Raw genomic sequence first — 26,835 nt, 5'->3', positions numbered from 1 at the left:
AGAAACATCCTTGTCTTCTTTTTTGGCTTTTACACTATAGGACCAATGTAAAGAAACCACAGCATGAACAAGAACTTGGCTCAAGGCTTTTTAAACTCCCATGGAAAAATCAATGGTCAAGATTCCATCTTGGTTACAACAATGTCAGTTTGGAGGCATTGTTAAATAATAATAATAATAATAATAATAATAATAATAATAATAATAATAATAAACAACTCAGTAGCTAGGTGAGGTTATTTGCTTTGCTGGAGATCAAGATCAAATGTTACTACAACTGGATGTGTCAATCATTAGCAGAGAGCTTTGTACCTGGCCTCCCCATTGACTGCAAATTTCAAATTTAAGATGTAACACATCTAAAAATCATTTCAGAGTATTCCATCTATTCCAGTACAAAAAGTAAGAGGAAATTAAAATGGAAAACAAACAAACAATCTCCTTTTTGGATTAATTTAAGCTTGAAAAATATGCCGTTGTTCTATCTGGTCACTACGTGAATTTTGTAATACCTGTGACGTTGAATCACCTTGTCCTATCAGGAAACAGGAGAGCTATAAATCACTCTCCTGTGAAGAATTCCAGCCAATTCCACAACTACCTGAAAAAGGACAGAAGAAACTTCTGATCTTCGTGGAAACAAAAGGTAGGATTCGCCTTGATTCATTGGCTTAAATTATTGTGATTTTTTTTCCTGTATCAAAATACAACCTGTCATCAGAAGACTTCTTGAAAAATTTAGGACAGTCACAGAAGAGGATTTTATTCAGTGAAAAATAAGGATTATATAGGCAATAGTGTAACACAAGCTAAAACAAAAAGGTAGAGAAAATGGATGGACAATCAAAAATACCAGAAAAGCCACCTGTACCAAGAAAGCAGCATCTTAGTAAATTATTTGTATGTAGAGAAAGGGACAGAGAGACTGTAAAATACATTGAATGGGATAGACATTCAGTTTAGTAAGGTCTATAGGTTCATGTTTCTATCACCACCTATTTTCAAAGTGGGAAAATTACCACCTTGTTTAATTGACTCCTGTTCTGCAAAGTGGCTGCTAAGTAGCCTTTGTGCAATAATGCTGTACAATTGCAATGACAGAAACTTTATTTCAGGTCTTTTTCAAGGATAATAAAAAATAATTGGGATTTTTTTGTTAATGGTTATCCAATTAAATGAATAATTTAGGATACACCTTTTTATTTTTTATTTTAGAAAGAGAGACTGGAAAAACATATTCTCATGAGTTTGCCAAACTCATACAAACTAGGGATGCTAAAGCACCATCTTTCAGTGGCAGATCCTGGTATACAGATGGATTTGCAGGAAAGTCAGTAAGACCTGGCACATGTCCTGATTTATGTTTGATTGAGGGGGAGCAGGGGAGGGGGAGAGAGAGACTGATTTTAGGACCGGTGCCTAGAAATTAATGCAGAGCAATTAAATTTACATCTCATAAACTGTAAGCATTTGGTTGAAATCAGTGGGATTGCCAAAAGTATGTTAATATCTTGGAGTGGGAAACCCACTGGGTCTTAAAAAGCATTCCAATGGCATTTTGAAACTCGTATCATGTATTAAATTACCAATTACATTTAATTGTAAGTTAATTCATAGAAAATATTACAGTGAATGAATATTTTTCCCATGTCTCTAAGTCAGCTTCTTCAGCTTGGTTTGCAAACTAGAAAGCTTCATAATGTCAGTGAAGATTTTTTTCCTTTAATACGTGTTTTATGTGCAAAAAGAGTTGCCTTCCACTTGCATTTCATCATATTTTTGCACTCAAAAGACATATTTTTGCTTGTAACTTGAGTACAGCTAAAAATAGCCCAAATTCTATTTACTTTCTAGTTAGAAATTAAGTGAAAAGCATATTTTTTCATGATATTGGGAGCATAACCTTTTGTTGCTAAACACCTAAGTCAGACAAAGTGCAAAGTTTTGTAATGGCTCTGAGAAATATGAGTTAGAGAAGTTAATAAGAAAAACATTCTGTGATTCTAAAGCACTTCAAGGAGACACAGATGATGTTAAAATTTTAAGTAAGGGACATAAAACAATACTAAGAAAAGGACATCAATTACTTACTCTGTTAATCATCCATATGTTTTCCCCTGGATCAATTGGATCTTCCCTCAAATACAAGTGCTTGGAATAAGCCACCCTATTTTGAAGGCTGTGAGATTTTAATTGGACAGATGTGACCAGTCTTCCCAGTTTTTTGGCCTCTGAGCTCCAGCTGCCCATAGTCAGGGTCCATGGGTTTTGTTGTTTAGCAGAGCTGGAGCAGCATCCCTGCCTGAGGCTGGGCATGTAGGTCACCCCCAGAGCAAGGTGAGAGCCTGGTGCAGAACTGGAGCCTTGCTGTAACACCTGGAAAAGGATATTTTTTCTTAACCACGTGTTCTCCACGAGTACCAGCGTCCTCCAGAGCACCCTGTGTCTTATATAAACTGGTTGCCTCCAGGCAAAGGGGCTTTGCTGAATATGAAAGGATCAGCAAACCCTACTGGCCTCTCCCTAAGAATAATTTAAAACTAAAATCAGCAGCCCCTCAAAACCAAACAAGGTAAGCTAATAATATACCTCTGTGGTAACATGCCCATAAATTCCCTCAGAGTGGGAGGTTGGGAAAATTGCCAGAACAAGTAAATTCCACTCTAGTCACCTGCTTCCCTGCCAGAGGTAGGTGAGCAGAAACCAGCTAAATGTAACTTGTGTGACTGATTGCAGATACCTGAACTTTGCAGTGACCTCCTTGGTCACTGGAGTGGTGTTTGAGCCTCCCAGGCAAGTGGAGTCTTGGAGTCCAGAGTCTGGTGGATGCTTCTTCAATTAGAATCAGATATTGGTAGAATAACCTGAGTTGGATGGGATGCACAAGGATCATCAAAGTCCTACTCCTGGCCCTGCATAGGAAATACCAAGATTCACAACGTTAGTGAAGGCTCTAATTTCTGTTGTCATTTCTTATTATTTGTAATATAATCAAGACTTGTTTTAAAACAAATAAAACCAAAAAATATCTTCCTGAATCAGGTCTTTCCCAGTCTGCCCCAGCTCACATGCAAGATTTCATAGTGCTGGTCATCAAGGACTCCTACACCCAACAGCAGAGATCAGATGGACTCAGTGTCTAATTCCCCTCTCAACCAAAGCACTCCAGTCAGAGCAGGCAAAGGGGAACAGGGGAATTTTCAGATTCACCTGGACACAGGAACAGGCTAAGAGCAGCATCCCATTCCATTCTGCAGCTTGAAAATGAGCCATAGGCTTCCTGCCAGAAGGGCAGCAAAATTACCTGTGAATACCTGTGAGCATATTCCTTCAGGGTTACAGCAGGAAGTATGAGATGTAAAAAGCAGCTAATTCATAGACATTTGGAAGAAAAGAGGGAGAATTAATTTTATTATTTTAGTTTAAAATGGATGGGAAGGAAGGAAGGAAGGAAGGAAGGAAGGAAGGAAGGAAGGAAGGAAGGAAGGAAGGAAGGAAGGAAGGAAGGAAGGAAGGAAGGAAGGAAGGAAGGATTTTGAGCAAAAGCCAGCAAACACACAGAAGAAAGACGTATTTTGTATTCAGAGAAATGAAAGCTCTGTAAAAAGACAATTAATTCCTCATTCTCACCTTTTCAGAGATGATTCTGCCAGCAGTGTTCCTGTGTCTCACAGATGTGCTGCCTCCATCCACTGGACAGGTAGAACACATATCTCTTCTTTGTAAAATTTGGATGGGCCCTGAGGCACTTGTAGAGCAACTGAAAATGGTTTTTCCTATGCACACCAAACATATGCAGAAAGAGTCTGATGAGATGTTTAGGATCTGGAAAGCATTTATTCTTAAGTAATAGATAGAGGATCTGGAAAGCATTTATCCTCGAAGTCTGCTTCATTTCAAAGCAGTTTTCTGGTTTTACACTTGCACAAAAAACCTATCTAAATATGTACTTGTAAGTTGGCTCAGGGATAACTGTATTTTCCAGAGGTTTCCACACACAAATCCAATAATCTGGACCTCCTAATGATTGATTACTTTTCTCATTAATTCCACACATGTTTATAGAAATAATTTACTTACCTCTCTTCCTTTCTCATCCTACAGGTCCTGAGGTATTGCCTCTTTCTTTGCTCACAGTCCCGTCCACTCAGCCCATATCCCTGATTTCCCTCAAACAGCTAAATTAACACCCTGAATGCACTCACAGAGTGGTTCCTCCCAACCCAAACTTAGTCTGAAATCTGTAGTTTGCTACTTCTGCATCACATGACTGATGGCTTGACTGCATTTCCCCCTAATTATTCAATTTCTGCTCTCAATGTTGCAGTCCAGACTAGTTGAGAATTGATGTAAAGAGGAGGCTGAGTTCTTCACATGGCTATTTTTTAATTAGAGAGCATATGAAAAGCATGAAAAATTGTATCAGTTATGACAGAATTGGAAGAAAATCTATGGCATGAAAGGTATAAACATTTTCTGTTCAGTGGGACATCCTGATGAAATACCAAAGAGGCCTGAGATGATCCTGTGATTAAACAGATTTCTTCAATAGAAAAACATTGATAGGAAAGTTTAAAACTAGACAGAAGAGAAACACATCATAAAAACAATTCATACATTCTGATGATTTGTAGATCCTCTTTCCACAGAACATCATTAGGACATTATAATATTGGTAAATAAGTCTGGTTCTGTTGCCTAAATGTGAGTCTACAGGCACAAAGGCATTCCAGGATATCTCAGTCCTCCACAGAGGGTTGGGAAATACAACATAGGAATCTGTGTTATTGCTCCTTAGCTCTACACTGTGGAACCACTGAAATGCTGCTCCACATGGAAGCACCCCTGGAGACACTTAGGAGACAAAGAGGACCACAGTCCTTCCTCCCCCACTGGGATTATCTCCTTGGTTGATAATAAAATTTTGGTATTTTAATATTTCCTGCACAGGATGCAGGATTTAGTAACATTCAAATAAAACAGAAATACAGCTTTTTCTTCTTCTTTTTTTTTTTTTCAATTTAGGAAACTGCAGCTCTCAGTGCTCTGTCAAGCAGCAGAGCAGAGCAGCAGAAGTTGATTGTTGACAGACATAATGCCCTCAGGAGAGGAGTAAAACCAACTGCCAGCAACATGATGAAGATGGTAAGTTGTGTGCTGTAAATCCATTTTTAATGAGTGGTTGGACTATATGAGAGATACAACACTGTATGCAGGGTCACATTATTTTATTTAGCCACAAATTCCTTCTCCAGACCTTTCCTAAGGATTGAGCACAGCCAGCACCAAGAGAAACATAAGGCTGGGCAGGTGGAAGAAAAAAACTGGAAAATTTGGTGGTGTATCAACAGTAATGTCTCTTTTGAAGTAAAATTAAAAGAAGAAAGATCCATAGCATAATTAATTTCTTTCTGATGCATTCTTCATCAGGCTTCACAGTTTCTATTCTCTTGGTGCACAGTAACTTTGCTGCTACCTCCCTCTCCCCTCAAAAAATGGCATGAAAAGGATTTCACATTTGACTTTTTTATTATTTAACTGTAATTTCTAAATGTTGCTCCTTTATGAGGGGTATGTACCAGCGGTTTTTCATGGGTGTGTGACAGATATTTTCTTTTTTCACTAAGGAATGGTGTCCTGCAGCTGCAGAGAATGCCCAAAATTGGGCCAATCAATGTACTTTGAGGCACAGTCCTCCTAACCTGAGGAGAACCAGTAAGTGCAGCATGAGTGGAGCTGAACAGCATCACACCTTATTGATGTGGCCAGTTTGGGGTTTTGCTTGTTGGGGGGAAATGAGATGCAATTTAATTCCATTTGGGTTTTTTTTGGTCCTGTGACAAATGGAAATTTCTAGGTAGAAATCTGCCCAGTCAGTGAGAAAAATTCAATCCCATTCTCATCCCAGCTTTACATAGGTATATCCCATTTCCATAGCAGATGAAAAAAAATTATATCATAGTGATAAAGCACATTCTCCTAAAATATCCATCAGAAAGAAGGGAATCTAGAGATCTAGAGCCAGCTAATGCATAAACCAGTTTACTTATGCTGGTTTGAAATGTCTGGGAAGAAAGGGGCAAAAGGCAAAGGTGTAAAACTGGCTGGTGGTGCTAAGCAGGGTTTCTCAGACCAGACTTAAAAGTTTTTAGATTCCCTGGCAAATTGCAACCTAAAACTGTCTTTGAGGTTCAGATTAACACTTCAGATAGTCACTGGATATTGAATTTACAGCTGTACCATGTTAACAGCCCAGTGTGTTGCTGATTGACTTCTACCCACACCACATCTAAGATGTGGACAGTCCTGTCAATATTTTTTCCTAAAATCCAAATCTTCTGGTTTTGCCATGGTGAATCCCACTTGAGGACCAATGCAGTGGGGTTAGACCTGAATAAAAACAGTAGATAAGGGCACTATAAACACTTTTGTAGGTGCCAGGAGTAAAATTTGGATTATTGGGATTTTCCCAAGATTACTGGGTAATGATTATGTTGGCAACTTCCAAATAGCAAAATTACAGCCATGAACCTGCAATGCACCTGTGCAGGTGTTCCTGCAGTCATGCAGAATGTCTGTAACAACCAGCCACAGGCCAAACAGGCCATGTGCAAACTGGCCAAGTGACCCCTTCAGTATTTACAAAAGATGATGTCGCTCACCTGGAAAAAAAACAACATCCTGCTGCCCCATTTAGGATGAGAATTTCTATGAAAATCATCCCAGCTTTTGCTGGTTTGTTTTGTTTTGGTTTGGTTTTTTTTTTTCTCATGTGTGTATTCTCTGTGCATTTCTCAGCACCCTTCTCTTTTCAGATGTACAATGTGGTGAAAATCTCTTCATGTCCTCTGTCCCGTTCTCATGGTCAGATGTTCTTCAGGCCTGGTACAATGAGGAGAAAAATTTCGAATATGGAACTGGGGCAAAACCAAAAGGTGCTATGTTTGGCCATTACACTCAGGTAGATGTATTTTTAATATATATATATTTATATTTCAGGCTGAACAAATAAACGTTAGCTAAGCAAGTTTTAGCCTCTCATCTTTAAAGGAAATAAATACAATGGAGACATGAGAGTTATTCTAACAAAACAAGACGAAAAATTTCAAAGGAACAGAATTAGAAGGAAAATAATAGGTAAAGTAACAAAATTAAAATGAAAATAATAGTCTGAGTGTATGTAGGAATAAAGAGTAAAGATACTGGTATTTCAAGACTTCAGGAAGCAGCAACTTGTTTGACATCTGAGAATTACCCAGAAGGTGGAAAAACAGGGTTATTAAAGTATCAGCAAGGAAATATAAATAGGTTTGCTGCAGTCAACAGAGTTCTTTTGACTCAGAGCAGTTGGGCAATGGCTTATCCTTAACTTCTACAGTACCTGCACAAAACACGGGACACAAAATTTTACATCATCACTCCTACATTAACAGTTTCAATTGAATGAAAACATAAATGCAAAATCAAAGCTTTTATAAACATGTGTCTTGAATTATTATTGTTATAGCCCCAATATCCTTTGGCTGAATAGGTGAGGAAGCAGATTTTCAGTAAAATGGGGATCATATTTTTACTATAAAAGGTAAATAAAGTGACTTAATCTCATTGCAAACATTTCCGTGATGTATATTGTATTTAAATGATTTTCAAATGTATATTTTCCAAACTCCCATGATTTTTATTCTTATACCTACAGATGGTTTGGCACAATTCTTATAAAATTGGATGTGGTTTTGCTTTCTGCAGCAACACTACGTACAGTTACTTTTATGTCTGCCAGTACTGCCCTGCGTACGTATTGATTCTGATTTTGGTACTTGTTGCATCATCAAAATTAGTCAGGAGTTGGTGAAATTTGTATCAGGGCACATCCCCAGTAGCTGAGAAATGGGTCTGAAGACTGCATTAGGGATATGAGAGGACAGAAACACACTCATGAAAAGAGTTATCAAACAAGAAAAAGCATAAAATATATAAAAGGGACATTGATTTTCAAATTTAATATCTCTTGCCTAAAAATCCTAATTTTCATAATAGTTAATTAAAAATAAATATTTTGGACATTCTACTTGAAATGTCAGTTCAGAAAGGCATACCAATATATACAGTACAGTGAAGACTATAATTAATACCAAAAAACTTTAACAGGAATGGTAAGGTAAAGTGATGATTTCAAAGAGTGGCTAAAATTAATTTCCACATTCACAACATCTTGTTGTGGGTTGACCTTGACTGACCATCAGTAGCTCACCCAGTCTCTCTGACTCTTCTCCTCAACAGGATGGAGTAATTAAAAAATAAGGCAAAAATTTCATGGGTCAGGATGAGGTCAGGGGAGTTCACTCACCACTTACCATCATGGAAAATAAGAGACTCAGGTTAGGAAAACAACCTTCTTCCTGAGCTCAGCTTGACTCCTGGTTTTCTCTGCCTCCTCCCCCTCAGCAGCACAATGGGATGGGACTGGGGGCTCTGCTCAGTTCATCTCGCGCCATTTCTGCCATTCCTTCCTCCCCTTGCTCTTCCTCCACTCCATTGTGGCTCCTTCTCACTGGACAGAGACCTCCATGAACTTCAGTGTGGGTCCTGCTACAGGCTGCAGTTCCTCCTGAGCTCCTCCAGCATGGATTCCTTCCATGCTTGCATTCTCTCAGGACTGGGCTGCTGCAATGTGTGTCCCTGATCCAGTGAGGGCTTCCCATGGGCTCACAGCCTCCTTCAGGCATCCTCCTGCTCCACTGGAGGTCCTCCACAGGTTGCAGGTGGATCTTTGCATCCCCATGGACATCCATGGGCTGCAGGGGCACAGCTCCTGGTGCCTCTCCATGGGCTGCACCAGGGAACCTCAGCTCAGGTGTCTGGGGCGCCTCCTCCCTCTCCATCTGCACTGACCTGGGTGTCTGCAGGGTGATTTCTCTCACATATCCTCACTTCTTTCTTCTGGCTGCTGTTGCATGCAGAATTTACCCTCCCTTGAATGTGTTATCACAGAGCCACAATCTCCATCGCATGGGTGCAACTTGGAGTGGCCAACACTGGCCCTGTCTGGAACAGAGACAGCCTCTGGTGTCTCCTCACAAAAGCCACCCCTGCAAATTCCTCCCCCTCTCTGCCCACTGCCAAAGCATTTCCAAATAAACCCAGCACACATGTCAAAACTGACATATACCCAGCACACGTGTAAAAATTGACATATAACCAAGGACCAAGCATAAATGTAACAGTGAGTTACACAAGTAACCGAGTATAAATCTAAACATCTTTATAATTTAGTTTTCCTCTCAGATATGGTGTAGTGACTTCATAGATGATGTTGGCAACATTGATGTTTCAGGGGAAACCTAATAGGTTCAATGAAGACACCCTACAAGGAAGGAGAGCCCTGTGGGGATTGCCCCAATGCTTGTGAGGATGGATTATGCAGTAAGTTCCAAGCATTTTAATTGTGACATGGATAAATTTGATGCTTAAAAAAAAACCCCTAAACAACAACTAATTCATGCAAACTAAATTTTTTAAAAAATTATTTACTGAAATACTAGGGCCAAAGCACTATCAGAGAATCACATTTCACCATGCTGTCTGCTTTACCTAGGTGAAATAACACCTTTTCATGCCCAGGAGAGATAAATCTCATCATTGAACCTAAGAAATTCTAGGGAAGGAGGGGATTTCTTTACCTTTGTTTTTTCTTCATCCTCTAAACAATGGTGGCAGATTAAATGGAAGTAGCAATGCACTTGATAAGAGCAAGTGGCAAACCTGAGATTTTAGAATTCTGATAGGAAATAAAAACATATGGGCTGAGTCTCACAATGCAAGATTTAGTTAATATCTGCTATTATTGAATTAACCAAATTCTCATCGCAGGCTGTACATAAAGAAAGAAAGCTTTCCAATGCCTTTATGGATAAGTAAAAAATCTCCTTGAGAAAGCCAGCTATTTTCTCTGTGTGGTCAAATTAGTGGTTGGGATGCTGCTGGGGAGTAAATGGAAACAGAGAAGAAAACATTAGAGAGAAAATAATGTTGACGAAAAATTATTCTGAAAGGACGTAGTGAAGGTTTTCACTTCCCACTCATGATTAATTTCGTGTTTCAAATCGTTTTCAGCCAAACCCTGAAAGTTTGAAGAGACTTTTTTCCAACATTCCTGGCAAAGTGTCCAGGATGTGCCCAGAGCTTCGTCAAGGCCACTGCTCTGCTCCTGTCAATGCAAAACTGGAATAAAAGAACAGGCTCAACTTTTACCTCCCTGGATATCCATCTCCTTAATGAATTCTTCCACAAACACTGATCCCATCCTGCCTCTCCAACATTTGCAGAAGGACTGACTTCAGTACAGTGACTCATACAAAAAAAAAATCTGTAGGATGATGTACATATTCTATTTATATAATGGTCCAGAACATGGTAGAAATCTTAATTTAAATTTGTTGTTTGTTTGCCGGATATATTTAATTATTAGCTTTTATCATCTTTCTTTTCCCAAAATGTTATTGAATAAACATTTTTTAAAGGTCTGTCATTCCATATGTTTATTATATTCTTGGAATAGATGGATAGTGCTTGGTCATGCTTGATTTTAACTTGATTGAAAATTTAAACTATTGTACTGTTAACAGGACCAGAAGATAAGCAGGATTGCTTGAAACATGTAATTCTTAAAAGAAATTAGGAGAGCAGAGCAGTTTCCTGTAGATCTATTCTGGTTTAGAATCTGTTGCTGACATATGTTCTACTGTAAAATGCTCAGTTGTGAAAAAAACACAAAAAAATACCCCAAAAAACACACCAAATGTAGTTAATTTAATTTAAGAATCCTGTCTATAGTGTAAGATTCAATTTAAATACAGGTAACAAAACCTGTCTTGTAAAGAAAAAGGACTGTCTGAGAAAAGGGCTTAATTCACGATAACAGATAGTCAAAAGGGGAAAAGTCCCTGCATTTGGAAACTTTATTTTTTATAACAAGTAGACATGTGTTTCAATTTTTTTAGTATGTTCTTTCACTGTATCAGTCATTAAATTACTCATTCCTCACTGACCAGTTCATCATAATTTTCATTCTTTCTTATTACCATGAAATAAAATTCTCTAAACTTCACCAAAGTTGTGACTTTATTAGCATTAGGTGTTGAAGGGAGCCTAAATATTTAGCAGCATGAGCAGAATCAGGTTATGTGAGAAGATTTCCTAAGCAAAAACAGAAGTCAGGCAAGCAACCCTCCATCAGACTCCCTTTCAGAGAGAAATAACAATTAGCATAAATAATCTGCAATCCCCACTCGGTGACCTTTGGGATACAGGTGTTTTTCTGTGCATTTAACAATGGGGTTAAATATCATTTCAGTCTCACCTTACAAAGGTTCCACATTCCAGTCCCCTTTTAGTCAGAAGCTGCTGTCATAATTAGGATTGCAAGTCCCAGAGCCCTTGGCACAGAATAATTTCATCACACATTTGACTCCTTCATTCCAGTGGCGTTTCTTCTAGTGTGAAAGACAAGTATTAAGTTAAAAGTTCAATTTCACAACTCAAAGTGCTTGTTATTTGGGTTGGGATTTTTCCTCATTCATCTCCAGCACTTTTCCCCTCCGTGGCACACTGCCCTCTCAGCTGGAGACAACTCTAAAAGTAAATTAAGCAATGCCAGGACAGAGGTGTGAGTGCTGGAACATGACTTAACACACTCTGAAATAATTAGCACAGGTCCAAGTAAGAATGATTATGTTGCAATAGTTAATCCAGTGTTGTTACCAATAAGGAAGTGGGCAGAACCATTACCCTCACTCACAAAAGACTCCTTTACCATGAATAATGGGTCAGGAAATCATAGAATCATTAAGGCTGGAAAGGACCTCTAAGAGCATCAACTCCAAACATTTACCTATCACTGCCAGGTCCGTCACTAAACCATGTCCCTAAAACCAGAACTGCATATTTCTTGAGCACTTCCAGGGATGTGGAACAACACTTCCCTGAGTAGCCTGTTCCAATGCTTGACAACCCCTTCTGTGGAGAAATTTTTTGCCAATGTCCAATCTAAACCTCCCTTGGCACAGCTTGAAGCCATTTCCTCTTGTCTATTGTTTGTTACCTGGGAGCAGAGACCGACCTCCACGCGGCTACAACTTCTTTACTGGGAGTTGTTCAGAGCCAGAATATCCCCCTGAGCCTCCTTTTCTCCAGGCTGAGCCCCTTTCCCAGCTCCCTCAGCTGCTCCTCAGACCTGTGCTCCAGACCCTTCCCCAGCTCTGTTCCCTTGCCTGGATATGCTCCAGTTCCCTCAATATCTTTCCTGTAATGATTTCTGCAAGCCAAACCACAAGAATGCATTTCTCAGTCACTCATGAGAGGAAAAAAATTGTGTAATAAGGTAAAAATCAATCATCATACATCTGACCCAGGGCATAAAGTTCATAAGCCTAATTTAGACCTCCAGGAAGATAATGGAACAAATTTCTTCCCTGCCATTTTGTAACCACTAGAATATTAAAAATCAGCATGGATCCTTCATTAATTGATTTTGCCAAAACAAACTCTCTTCAGAGAGTCACTCAGATGAGAGGATGTTGTCATGGCTTAAGTAACAAACTCAGTAGTTCAGATAAAAGTACTGAAGCACAGCACATCCATGCAGCTGAACACACATCCATGAAAGCTCCTGAGCTGGGGGAGGAGACAGAGACCTCTGGCAGCTCTGGGTCCTGGTGGATGACAAGATGTCCATGACCCAGGAGTGTGCCCTGTGAGCAAGGAGACCCAATGAGGCACATCTGGGGTGCTGTGTCCAGTTCTGGGCTCCTCAGGACAAGAGAGACACGGAGCTCCTGGAGTGGCTCCAGTGCTGGGTGGCAAAGATGATGGAGGGACTGGAGCATCTCCCTGATGAGGAAAGGCTGAGGGAGCTGGGGCTGTTCAGCCTGGAGAGGAGGCACAGCTGAGAGGGGCCCTCAGCCCTGGGTGTCCCTGTGTGCAGGGAGGCTCAGAGCAGGGCCCAGGCTCTGCTCCAGGGCCCAGCAATGGCACCAGAGGAACGGGCAGGGACTGATCCCAGCAAGTTCCACCTGGACAGGAGGCAGAACTTCTTTCCTGTGCAGTGACCAAGCACTGAACAGATTGTCCAGAGGAGTCTCTCTCACTGGAGATATTCCAGAACTGTCTGGAGACACAATCTTGTGCCACGTGCTCTAAAAATACTGCTTGATGTGAGGCCCAGATATTGATGTTTCTAGGGCATGGGAAATATTTAGTGACTGACTATGACACCAAAGGGCCATGTTGCAATCAGTGCTGGTAAAAGACTTTAAAGCCATTATAAATACACTTCCTAACATGTTGGAAGGCAGTTTTCCTTGTCTCTAACAGCTCCTGTCATCACTGAGATCCTCACAGAGCAGCTTTCCTCCTAGCACATCCTGTTCCTGCTTCCTTCCACCTTTCAAGGAGAAACCCTTGATAACCCTGCCTACCTCTAGCAAGGGTCCAGAGCAAACAAGGACATGCCATGGGAAGGCCTGTTGAAAGGGATTATTCCCCATTTCTCCTTCTCACCTACTCCTAAGGGAGCTCCTTGCAGAGAGCTGGCTGCTCTGGGACAGGGCCTGAATTATGTCCTGCATGTTGAACTTCCTGGTTCATTGTGGAAAAGTACACAAGATGGATAGGATAGGATAGGATAGGATAGGATAGGATAGGATAGGATAGGACAGGATAAATCCAGTTAGAGGGGACCTACCTGATGCAACTTCCTGACCAAAGATTAGTTTGGAATAAGTTCTTCTCTGAGTGCAAGAATCATCTCATTTGTGAAGTGGTTTAAGAGGAACACGGTGATGTGGACAGCTCAGCCAAGGCAGTGTCCTGTCTCTTGCCATTACAAAGAAAATCTTCCTTAATGGCAGCTGGAAAAATCTTGTGGCAGGCAGAAATGAATTTCTTCTTCCTCTAGATTTGATGTCCTTTACAATGACCTTAAAAAATGGGACTGTTGCACTTGAAATATTAATCATCTGAGCAGAAAGGTGCTGTCTTTTCTACTTGTATGGAGATAATCCTTATTGATTTTCTCTGCAACATTTAGCCACAGATAAGCTTTTCAGACAAGTGTTACACAATGAAGAAATGAACATTGTACTAACTCTAACTGGGCCATTTTCAGATGGATTTCCTGACTTTATGTCACTGTTCATCTGCTCTGCTGTATCAGATTGCTGAATAGGTAAGAAAGATAAAATTTAAAGAAAACAGAAACAATCTATAGATAGTTTTATAGGTTTGTAGTTTATCCTTTTATCATTTTGTTGCTGGAAAAGAAAACATCAGGTCTGTACTCAGGAGATGAACGTTGAGATCACAGAGGGGCATGAGAACATCTGTGCCCCAGCTGATACAAGAAATGCTCCAGAACCTGATGGTTTGCACCCTGAAATCCAGCTGTGGCACCCACAATTCTCTGTTTGGCACCCAGGCTGCCCACACAGTGATTTACACAAGAGGAAAGTGTCTCCAAATTAGATGCTAATTGCAACAAATGACTGAGCAAGAAGTGACCTATTTCAATTTAATAAGAATCAAAGTTTTAATCCTCCTCCTCCCTCCATGCTGGGGTATACACAAGGGTTAAAGATTTCCCTAGGCATGGCAGAGTGCTATCAGAGGCATTTAGGACCACACATTTGGATTTAAGCAGCTGTATTTCTCCCTGAGCTGTCTGTGGGGATCCTTTAATCTCAGTCTCAGCCTGTCCACAAACCAGCACTCGCTGTAATATGTTAATAAAAACCCTCTTACTTTCTCAGCTTAAAGTGGCAGGCACTGCCTGTTTATTACTCTGCCTTTAACACATTTGCCCATAGTTTTCTGGAGTTATCATTTAGTATCAAAAAATTGCTCTCAATTTTCCTGTAAGTTTTGCTGTTAATGTTCACCATAGAAGTGAAGTTACCCGAGGTGGGTTGCACAGGTTGGAAGAGGAAGGCCATTCCCAGTGCAACCACTACATTTCCTCCTTACTGAACTGATCTCACTTCCTAACCTGGCAGAAAATGATCCACAGCCTGGCTGGCTGGTACTGAGACAGACAGCCACAGAAAGAAATAATTCAGGACAATTCAGGACAAGAGGAAATGTTAAGTTATGTTAAGTTGTACCAGGATAGGTTTAGATTAGATATTGGGAAAAATGTATTGACTGAACGAGTGGTCAGGCATTGGAACAGACTGCCCAGGGAAATGATGGAATCACAAAAATGTGAAGATGTGGTGCTTATGGCCACAGTTTGGTGGTGAACATAGAGCTCCCAGGATCAGGTGCAGCCTCCAGGATGAGGGACTGACCTTGAGTCTTTGGTCACAGAAGACTCACACCATTGCTACCAGTACTAAGAAGATGCTACCTTTCCCCAATCCATCCTTTTCTCCCTCCTCACCAAATCCACATCTGGTTGTGATAAGTAACCAAGGCAGTTTTATCTACAAGAAAAGTGTCCTTGTGCCTGATTAACTCTTGCCAACATAAACCAGGACACTAAACCAGCAGAAAAATATTCCTCTGGTCAGTTTTCTCTTAGAGGGGGTAACTGCTCTCCTCTAATCACAGTCTCAAAGCTAAAAGCAGGACCTTAGGCAACTGGATGTGCTTGACTTTCCTGTATCATGTAGCTTCTGGAATTAAACACCCACATTCACACAAGGACACAACACTTCCTGAGGTACAGGGAGCAGCTAAACAAGATTGTGTTTCTGGTTTAAACGTGCCTTAAGATCTGCAGCTGCAACACTTGAATAAAATAGAAAACAGGTCAAAAAAGCACTCGTTAGATGAAGCCCCTGTACAGAGCTACTGCTAAGATTTTAGTGCCAGGGGAATACATTGCAGGGTCTGTCATGTGTTTATCTCCCAGCTTATCAGAGGAGGGTGTCAAAGGAAGCAATAAGTAAAAGATAAGCTAGTTTGAGACTGACAAGACCATGTTGTCTAGGTTGCCTGAACAGCGACACAGCAAAGTGTTCACCAGCATCGTTAGCAAAATCAGGGATGGGAATTGCACGTCTGATGGCACTTGTGAGGAGCAGCCACCATCTAATGAGTGCCACGGGTCTCTGGTTAGTGCTGTGTACTGCTGGCTACATCTGTGAAACAAGGTGGAGATAAAAGACAGGGAATAATAAAGTGGGATGTCATTAATCGGCTTCTACAGAAGGAGCGTAGCAGTAGATAGCATTTAATAATGCATCGCCCCAAGCAGCTCGGTGTCTGAGCCTGATCTTATCCTCTGCATAAAGCATCTCCCCTGAGCCCCTGCTGGCTTTGTTCACTTCAGGAACTGCAGCATCAGACCTGCTTTGCTGGCAGTGGGTGGGAGCAAGAGGCTCATCCTGCCAGGAGGTGATACACAATGCATAGGATGCCTTTCTGCTCAATTTAAGGAAATAGCAGCAAATGACAAGGCCATTTAGGATAAACCATAATTGCCAGCTAGCCCACCCATTACCGGTTAACAAGAATGAAACAAGATTGTACAGGTTGAGCACTGAAGGCTCTGCTTAGCCAAGATGGACCACAGAGCTGCTAAGTTCAACCAGAGAAAATGAGTTTGCCCATATGTCACCGTGATATTTTATGAAAAATCCCTTCACCAGGATTTCTTCTCCTGCGAAGCTGGGAAGTTTCAGCCTCTCCCTGTTTTGGAATGTGATTTGGAGACTTGTTTACCCAGCATGTGAATTGTTTTAACTTAATGACCAATCCCAGTCCAGCTGTGTCGGGACTCTGGTCAGTCACGGGTTTTTATTATTCATTCTTGTTTAGCCTTCTGATGTAGCCTTTCTCTTTCTTTAGTATAGTTTTAGTACATATTTTCTTTTAATATAATATCATAAAATAATAAATCAGCCTTCTGAGAACTTGGAGTCAAATTCTCATCTCTCACCTCATCCTGGGGACCCCACAACACCACACCCATGAAAACCTCAGGAATATCAAAATGAATTAGTGCCTCCACTCATTTCTGGGGAAGCAGCAGGCACGTTTCAAAGATAAAACAGCAATTGTGCAGCATGCCTGAATATTCCAAATATATGGAATAATGGTGTGTTCACTGTTGTCCCTCCTCATGACCAGGAAACACATCAAGAACTGCAGAGCAGACTCAAAATAGCCCCGAGATCCAGGCAGGAATGGGAGTTGTGTGTACACACGTGTGCACATGTGTATGAGGGAGTTGGGAGTAGCTAAGAGCTGAAGAAGGGGAGAGGTGTGATTTTGCATTGTTTCTGACAGAGGAAACACAGCCCATTTTAATCATTCCTGCAGACCCCGTGGTGACATCATCAAACAGGCTCCAAGGGGAAAACATTGATGAGAAGATGAATCGTGTCCATTGCAGTCTAACACCTTCCCTGTGTATTTCAGAGGATACCTGCACACTGTTGGTACATGATTGATGGCATTCTACAGGAGGATAAGTAAATGCTTTCTCCATGGCATGACTTGAGTCAATTCTTAATTTCAGGCCTTTTTAAATAGATTTTCTGCTGAAACCTTTCCATCCATTCTTTTTTTCATGTCTGTCTGTAGTGACAGGCTACACAGAGTCAGAACACAGGTCTGAGCACTGAAAAGGTTTTCTGTGCCTTCATAGTCTTAGTCCTTGACACAATTTTGGCTTAGACCAAATAGCATTACCTTCCAGAAAAGCCTTGGTATGTCTGACAGGTTAATAATGCCAAGGGCCCTTTAGCATCTTGGAAAACATGGTTCAAGAAGCAGAGTTCAGCTCTACTGACCAGAGCCAAACCAGTGGCCTTAAGACCCAAAAAGTTATCATAGAAAAATTGCACCATCCATATTATTACATCTCCCCCAAACAACTGTTTTCCTCAACCTTACCTGGAAAGAGATATAGAATAGTGACTGACTTGACTCATATAATGCTTTCTTAAAAATTCTTGGTGATGTCAAGGCAGTCTGTCACTATAGGACACAAAAGAACACAAGCACACTACTGTTCTCAAGGTGAAGGAAAAAAGGGAAGTTTATTTTTTGACTCTAACATTTATAGTTTTCTAAAAGTGACAGCGGATTGGAGGGTGACAGTGACACCTCTCCAATGACACTGGTTAAACCAACAGTCTCTCAACTCTCTCTTCTTCCATAAAGGAATGCAAAACAATGAGTTATTTACAGAAAGTGTGTGAGAAAGTTCACTACAAGAATGTCAACATCAGAAGGCTTAGAAAATCTTAAAAAACCAGGGTGACAGCAGTCATTTACCTTATCTGCTCATCCAGCCTCTCTTAGGCACCTGCTGTAAGAAGAAAATGTGAAATAAAGACCTGAAGTACCTGTAAAGGCAGCATAAGGAGAATGGCTTTGAAGTAGAGCTCTGGTGAGATGAATGCCACTCTAGCAGTCTGGATCATGCTCTGGCTGGGACAGGTTTTCCTCACCATCTGCAGGTTCAAGTGAACCTGTAGCTATAGTGAGGTTGATTTTGATGACAGCACACCTGGCTGGGGTGGAGCTGGAAGGTGAGGGCTCTGCAGAGAAAAAAGGTTCTGGATCCAAAGCCACAAAGTGAATAGTGCAGATGCAGTCAGTTAAGCACTGAGACATTTTCTGCAGTGGGTCAAAATAAGAAGTTTAAAAAATATTTAAGAGAAGTAGTCACGAAACACTGCAGAGAATTGAAGTGAATCAGTTTCCATTAGATGAACCAGTTTGCCCACATTCAAATCCTGAAGGCACAGAGATCATTTGCTACACCACACATTCTTAAGAGATCCATATTCTTGATCTTTGATTACATTAGGAATGATGGATTTGGCCAGAGAAGACAGTGGCTGATGAATTTGCTGGAGCACAAGGGAGAGGAGTCACCACATAACCAAGCAGCCAAAGTCACCTTTATACAGCCACAGAATGCAGAGCTATAATCAGCTGGAGGGGGAAAAAAAGCCTGTGGCAGACAAGAACCATGCCAAAGGCATCCATAGGAAAAATACAAGTGAGAAGGAGGGATTGGAAAAATGACACATTCTTGCACCTGAGTTAGCTCAGCCTGGCTTTGCCCTGAGTTGCCTCATCTGGGTGCAGTTTAACAGAGATGTTTCCTTGGAGCAGAGCTGATTTCAGGCTGTTCCTCCTCTCTGACTTAAGAAGGGAAAAGTATTTACCTGATCAGTTTATGAGTAGCTGTGAGAATCTGTCACTTTTAGGTGCTAGAACCTCTAAACTGCTCAATGTATCATAATCCCAATCTCTGTTTACCCTGTTCATCTATATTTTGGTCAAATTACCAGAAAATCTTATTTCTTCCTTAAGCTGTCTTTTCCAACTATTGCAGTAACTAAAGAATGAACTTGATTAAATACATATTTAGGAAGTAATTCAGACTTGAGAGAGCCTATTCAGAAATTTTGTTTACTCTTGTATGCAAACTACTAATAAAATATATATATATAAAACTATACTACTACTACTATACTACAATACTACTATAAAGCAATATACTAATTTTCTGAAACATTTTATTCAGAGCCTTGGGTTTTTTTATCTCCACAAAATTATGCTTTCTCTCCTGCCATCAATAAACAAAGTGCCTGGATTTTGTTCATTTGAGTACATTACCTTAATTACTAAAAATCATTCTAAGTTAAAAAAGCTTAAAAAATAGTTTAAAAAACTCTTTGATATATTATAGGGATATACACATACACACACACACAGGGATATACATAATATATATCTTGACAGGGACACAGTCCAGCCAAACCAACAGATTCTTCAGTTTTTACAGATTTGACTGCAGATAGTTTTTCACATTGTATTTTGATGTAAACTCCTGAATACCAAAACCACACAATCAACCCAAGCTGCATCAGCTGTGGAAGTGATTTAATTTTCATAACAATGTGTATTTTTTTGAGTGAAGATAAAACCACAGGACTGTGTATGGGATGGAATATTCCATGGAAAATACTGAAATCTGGTACCACATCTGGTGACACAAGTGGCCTTGATGCTCCTCAGGAGGAAGGCACAGATCCCTCAATTAAACTGGGCCATATCAAACACTGTGTGTATGAACTGGTTATTTATTTTGTGTGATTCAGCCTGACACACACAGGGGGCTCTGAAGCCTGGCTGTGCCCCATCGGGTGTCACTGGAGGGTCCCAGATGATGGGCAGTGCTGCCAGATGTGCAACAAGGTCATTCTGCTCCTGCATTTTTCCTGTTGCCCTGTCACAGCTGGAATTGTACTGCACGCACAAAACTGCTCAGTCCTGTTCCCAAACTTGCTTCATTGAAAATATAGGAGTGCCCTCTGGTGGAAAACTGAGCAGTTGAAGCTCCAGTGTCACTAAAAATAAGCAATTTCCTCAAATGAAAATATCCATTTCTTGCTGGTACACCAAAAGGTTTTAGTTACATCACTGAATATTTCAAGGCCAGATTCATAATTCTGTGCGCTGCCATTCTGCAAGGAAGTCTTCAGAGCCCTGAGGCTCCAGGTGTTCCAACCAGGGGCTGTGGTTTGGTGAAAATATCAAAGGAATGGTTTGGGTTGGAAGGGGCCAGAAAGATCACCTGATTCCAACCCCCTGCCATGGGCAGGGACACCTTCCACTGTCCCAGGCTGCTCCAAGCCCTGTCCAATCTGGCCTTGGACACTTCCAGGGATGGGGCAGACACCAGATGTGTGCCAGGGCTTGGCTGCCTCTGTTCCTGATACCCAGGGCTCAAGCACTCACCCTTGACTCCTACTACAGGGAAGGAGCAGATGGAAAATGTGGCATTCACATTTCTGGAAAAATCCCTTCGCCCAGGATTTTTCTCCTGGGAAGCTGAGAAGCCTCAGAGAGAAAGGAAAACAATAACTATCTGATTTGCTTCTCCTGTGTTTTTCTGCTTTGGAATGTGTTTGGACATTGCTTACCACAGGTGATTGTTTCATTGGTTTCTGCTGTGAGCTGTTTTGACTCAATGGCCAGTTGGGTCCAAGCTGCGTCAAGACTCTGGGAAGAGTCACAAGTTTTCATTAGTATCTTCTTAGCCTTCTGTAAATACCCTTTCTGCATTCTTTAGTATAGTTTAGTATAGGATTCTTTAATATAATATCACAAAATAATAAATCAGCATTCTGAGAACATGGAGACAGATTCATTCCCTCCTTCATCTTGGGGGAAACCCAAATACAATAGGAAAGTTTGCAGAGGGTCAGCAAAGTAAAAACAGAGAAATTAAGTGCTGTTGAGATTTGCATATTAGTATCTTAATGATTTAAAAAGGAAAACATCAACATTTAAATGTGGAAAGGAAAAAAAATATTTTAAAAAGCCGTGAAATTGGATTAGGAGATAATTGGGAATCTCCAGGTTTTTGGGTGTGCTATCAGAGCCATCTGTGTCCATAGAGCTGGTGGAAATTGGTATCACAGCCGAGCAGAGCAGAAAAGAAATTGAAAGAAAAGAAAGTAGTGATTTGCTAAAAAACTCAGGCTCTCAGATGATGACATTCTTTCAAGGTAAATATACATTAACTTGATTATTTAATAACCTGAACAGAGCTTTTGATTTGTTGCTTGGCACTAAAAGTATCATTGGAGCTGATGAAAAAATGTCCTGCCTTTGCAATATGGAATATTAAAGAAAAATTACTTTGGCAAATGGCAAGTTTCCTGGTAAACACTCTCTGGCTCTGTGGGAGTGGTACCTCACTGACCCAGGGTGTTTGCTTTCCACAGAGCAAAGGACAAGCAAGAAAATGGTCTGTGAGACTAAAATCTGCAAGTCTGCCATATGAGAATGCCACAATGTAAAAACTTTTTTATATTTATCTTCTAAAGCCACACAGACATGGAGATAATCCAGGCAGTGAAATTTAAACCCCTTTTCATACACAGGGAAATGCAATAAACGTCCATGTAAATGGTTTTCACTACAATAGAACAGTGGGATGACAGAGGGGCAGCCAAGGCTGATAAAATTCTCCATCAATACTTAAAGAAGCCATGGAATAAATCTTTGAGCTGTGATCAAGGTTCAAGGCAAGGTTGGATGTGGCTCTAAGCAGACTGTTCTAGTGGGTCTCATCCCTGCCTATTGGGACTACATGGTCTTTAAGGTCCCTTGCAATTCTGTGATTCTGTGATTTTAACATCCACATCTATAAAGACAATCATCACACAAAAGTCATTTAGAGAATTGGGACAATGGATATGGAAATTCTGCCCAAAAAGGGAACCAAGAGAGCATTTGAATTACTGACCTCATCTGATCCAGGGAAAAACTGTGAATCAAATTATTGAAAAAGCAATGCCTAAATCCATGGAAGCTGTGCTGATGGCAAAACACATCTAATATTTCAAACTTCCATCAAGCAAGCCTATGAGATGAAAAGGCCTCATGGCAGCAAAGTCCTTAAAAGGGAACTTCTACATTTCTCTTTACATACCCAAAGCAGAAATGTGAAACTGTTACTCTGCTGCTCTAGTATGCAAACTGGTGGCCAACTTCTTGTGTTCAGCTGAAAGAATGAAGGCTAAAATAGAATAATTACATCAAGTGGCCGGGTATGGTAAGGTAAATACAATAAATATGGGATGGAAAATGGCAGAGCAGGTTTGGGTTGCAGTGACTCACACTTACTGTGTCAGTAATGCCATTTATGGACAAGATTGCCACGGGAACACTCAGAAATATCATGGTTTGGATAGACTGTAAGCAAAACTAGGTTCAGAGGGGGATATGGAATTAGGAAAGGAGATAAAGGGGTGAGAGGGAAGGGAGGAGATGGGCTGTAATTCAGAAAATGGGAGAATGAAGAACAGAATCAAAGAACATTAGGAAGTGAATCCTCTGGCAATAAGGGGAGATGCACAGACATCAATGATGCCAACCTGTGGACAGCTGAGGGCCACCCACTGTGAAATCCAACGTCCTTTTCATGAGATCATTGTCTGGGTGAGTGGAACATAACTGGGTCACAGTATTTATAGAATTGTAATTTGAAAGTAGATCTAAATCTCAATTTACATTTCAGAGATATAATTAACAGCTTCATGGTTGCACATAAATGCCTGCATAGCAGTGGACTAATATACCCAGAATCACAGAATTGCTGAATCACAGAATGGTTTGGGTTGAAAAGGACCTGAAAGATCACCTCATTCCACCCCCTGCCATGGGCAGGGACACTTTCCACCATCCCAGGTTGCTCCAGCCCTGTCCAGCCTGGCCTTGGACACTTCCAGGGATGGAGCAGCCACAGCTTCTCTGGGCAGCCTGTGCCAGGACCTCCACACACTCTGAGTAAAGAATTTCTCCCTAACATCTAATCTAACCCTGCCCTCAGTCAGTTTGAAGTCATCACCCCTTGTCCCGTCACTCCCTGCCCTTGCCAAAAGTCCCTCTCCAGCTCTCTTGGCTCCCCTTTAGGTGCTGAAAGGTCTAAAAGTCTCCCTGGAGCCTTCTGTTATCCAGAGTGAACAATCCCAATTCTCTCAGCCTTTCATATTCCTCAAAGCATTTAGTTCAGTTGTGAGTCTGCAAGTTCCTGACATTTCCCAGGCTATCCAGCCAGGGCTCCAGATAAAATCTGGAAAGGCACAACTCTTCCACATGCACTTGCAACCTCCTTAGCACTGCAAAGGTGTCTTGGTTTATATGAGGTGGTGCCAAGTGTCTCTTCATGGGCTGCTGCTTTGAGATTTAGGTCTTCAGTAACCTAGAAGATCTCTCTCCTTCTGGTGTGAGAACTTACTTAGATGTAAGTAGAAAATGTAGGAAAAACCTACATTTTAGATACCCTCTTTTAGTTAGACAACTGTATAATTCAACTCTGTTTTATGACTTACCTCAAAAGAGTTTGTTCATTGATAAAAAACAGCACAATATTTGCTCTTCCCTGACTTGGGCATAGAAAAGCACCAACATAAGCATGCATACTGAGATACCATTGATACTCGTGTGCACAACTGGATACTTTCCAAAGGCAGAAAGCTGTAAATGTTGTGTATCAGTTTCAATCAGGAAATATTTTTTTCCTTAGCAATCATTTTTCTGCTGGTCGTTACAGAGCAGTGTGTTCTAGGTTCATCTTTCTGGACTCTGTGTACATTTTCTATCACATCACATCTCTCTAAAGGGAAAAATATTGCAGAATGCAGAAACCAGGAATCTGTGTCTGCCTTTGCAACCCTTTTTTTCAGGGCCTTTCCCAGCAAATTAATGCCCCCTCTTCCCTTTCTCCCTATCAGCAGCTCTGTGGGCTCCTGGAAGCCAGGCTGTGGAAAGGCTCAGCTTCAGCAGAGTGTGGGGAAATCCCTCTCAGTCAAGATATGTTTTGAATGGGTATTTAAAATATCCTCTGGTTATGTAGCTTCTATTCATTTTCTATCAAGTAATTTCCAGATTCAGACTGTAAAAAAGGTGAGAAGTCACTCCACAAAGAAGCTTGGCTGTGGCCAAATGCAGCTGGTTCAGGAATTATTATGAGTCAAAATGCATTTAATCAGCAATATAATTTCCAAATGACTCCTCAAGCTAGGATTTGAAGTGGAGTTTCTATAAATACCTCTTTTCACAGCTCCAAATATTTCTCATTTACTTACTGCAGTCAGTCCAATAGAATGTTCTGTGTGAGACTCCCTGACTTGGAAATCACATTTCCCTGTTTTCTAACAAATTTTAACATTATTTGTTGTTGCAACAACAGTTCAAAGTATTTTTTATGAACTGGACACTCTGCATCCTCTACAACAGCTCTGGTTTACTTTTATGCCAGGTCCATGAAAACATTAAAATGCTCATATATAAGAATTTAAGAAATATGAGCATTTTAAGGAATTAATTTCACACCCACACTTTTTAAAAGATTTCATAGTAAAAGGCCCCACACTGTCACTACTGCTAAATTACAGAAAATCTTTTTCCAGCAAATACATGCAGGAAACAAAGGGGTGTTCATGAAAAACTTCAATTTGTGTAGCCTGTATTTCTCAGACAAGTATGTCTGAAGTTATTAACCATGGAAATTGAACATAAAACCTGTTTTATCCATGAGTAATAAACAAATGCCTCCAGGTGATCATTACATTTGAGATATCTGTGATAGTTTGAGTCTGCATTGCTTTGTGTCTTTCACTATTAGTTAGAGAGGAAGGGGTGTATTCTCACTTCCTTTAAATAACAATAAAAATTAATAAATCACCTATATCAAAAGTCAGTTTGAATTCCAAGAGAAGTCATTATGGTTTGTTTGCTCTGTTTCCTGTTGGCCAGATTTAGTTCAAATAAGGGATTTGTTCTAGAGAATCAGCTGGGCTTTGGTTTGGTTACACCTGACTCTCACAGAGAAAGACATATCTGAAAAAAAAAATGGTGTTGTTCTAATGGTTTCCACACAGAATTCTTCTCTGTTCTTCCCTGTTCACTTTCTGTGTATCTTTCCACACTTACAACAGGCATTGGTTTATTTGGTATATGGGACAAATATGACTGGAGTGATGAACCTCATCTCTCTCATTGATCTGTATCTGATATTTTCTCTTTATTCTAATCTAACATTTTAAATATATTAGATATGTTGCTTCCCAAAGGTGACTTCAGAGGTGTGTTTTATCTATTTGCAAGAAAAAATTGAGCTGAAATGCAAGTGCTTTCACTATTGGGTTGTCCCAGGAGATGGAATGAGTTTTACCCCACATTTCTTTTCTGGAGTCAGTCTTTTGTCCCACAGCAGAGATTTAGAAAATGTTTCTAGTGACTTACTAGATCTAAAGGGAAGCTGAATTAACAATCCCTATATGCTTAAAAAGGACACATGCATTTTTACAGTGCTCAGCTTTGGCACATTTCAGCAAAGATTGAAAAGAACACAGGCATGTATTGAACTTTGATATGAGAAGTGTATGATTGTTCTGATTGAATCATTTGCTAATCCATTTTGGGCTTCATGAGAATGGCTTTCACACATATGCACAAAATCCTTCCTGCAATTTTATGTGTTAGACTTTAAAAGCTCTCTGGAATAATAGTGCCATGAAAGAATTATATTCCTCACCTGAGGAAACCACGAAATCTCCTTGTTGCAAACTTCCTAGAAAAATATTGAAAAACACCTCTAAGGAGCAGCCTGTTTTTTGCAGATCAGTTTCTGGGAGCACAAGAGAAGGACTGGGCCTCTAAAAGTTTCTGGACAACAATTGGGTGTTTTTTCATTATTCCATTCTACTGTGCTTATGTACAGTTACTCTGACAGCAACTTTTTGATTGATTGACTCTGTTGCTTCGCTCTCTAATAATAATAATAATAATAATAATAATAATAATAATAATAATAATAATAATAATAATACAGAGGGGAAGGTGAGTTGGGTTGTGTGGAAGAAATCAGTAATGCTCCTTTTTGCCAAACAAAGTTAGGTCTGCAAGGTGTTCTGACAGCCAAGAAAAAGATCTGTGCAAAGTTCTGAACCACACAGAACTGCAGGGATTTTAATCTAAAGTGCTACTTCTACTCTCATTTACTTCAGTGGAAATAAAGAATTAAAGAAAGTGGATTTTTGTCTTCATTGTTTGAGATAAATCAGATTCCTGCAGTTCAGGTCTGGAGGAGAACTTCCACAGTCAAACCATTCTAGCTGATCTTTTTTTAAGAACTTTCCATAGATTTATTTTTAAAAATATTCTTACATTTGCAGAACTCCATGGAATAAATTCTATTTTTTAATTTAATTACCCCACCCTTTCAGGTAATCCAGATGAGGAAGTGGGAATTGCTATGCTAAATTGTTCTTTGTACCATGGATCCGGATGTCAGTTTTA

At 40.3% G+C, this 26,835-nt stretch overlaps 1 protein-coding gene and 1 long non-coding RNA gene across 2 annotated transcripts in view; one reads left to right on the top strand and one right to left on the bottom strand.

The window, feature by feature from the left end:
• The first annotated feature begins 483 nt into the window (after positions 1-483).
• LOC139593497 (cysteine-rich venom protein kaouthin-2-like) overlaps positions 484-26,835 on the top strand; it is a 35,204-nt gene continuing 8,852 nt past the window's right edge. Inside the window, exons 1-7 of the mRNA XM_071434470.1 lie at positions 484-646; positions 3,639-3,700; positions 5,026-5,145; positions 5,628-5,715; positions 6,816-6,961; positions 7,697-7,791; positions 9,335-9,423. Of these exons, the coding sequence (XP_071290571.1) occupies positions 3,641-3,700; positions 5,026-5,145; positions 5,628-5,715; positions 6,816-6,961; positions 7,697-7,791; positions 9,335-9,423 (598 nt within the window). The 5' untranslated portion in view covers positions 484-646; positions 3,639-3,640. The remainder of the gene's footprint in view (positions 647-3,638; positions 3,701-5,025; positions 5,146-5,627; positions 5,716-6,815; positions 6,962-7,696; positions 7,792-9,334; positions 9,424-26,835) is intronic.
• LOC139593552 (uncharacterized) lies at positions 2,104-3,737 on the bottom strand. Its single transcript, XR_011680346.1, has 3 exons — positions 3,631-3,737; positions 2,741-2,912; positions 2,104-2,376 (listed from the first exon to the last, which is right to left on the bottom strand). It is a non-coding gene; the product is annotated as an uncharacterized lncRNA (long non-coding RNA).

This window comes from Agelaius tricolor, unplaced genomic scaffold, assembly GCF_023055355.1.
Source record: "Agelaius tricolor isolate 1412-34295 unplaced genomic scaffold, bAgeTri1.0.p SCAF_1, whole genome shotgun sequence".
In the NCBI taxonomy this organism is placed as follows: domain Eukaryota; kingdom Metazoa; phylum Chordata; class Aves; order Passeriformes; family Icteridae; genus Agelaius; species Agelaius tricolor.
Note: the sequence above shows the minus strand (reverse complement) of the source record. Positions and strands in the feature narration are given on the sequence as shown.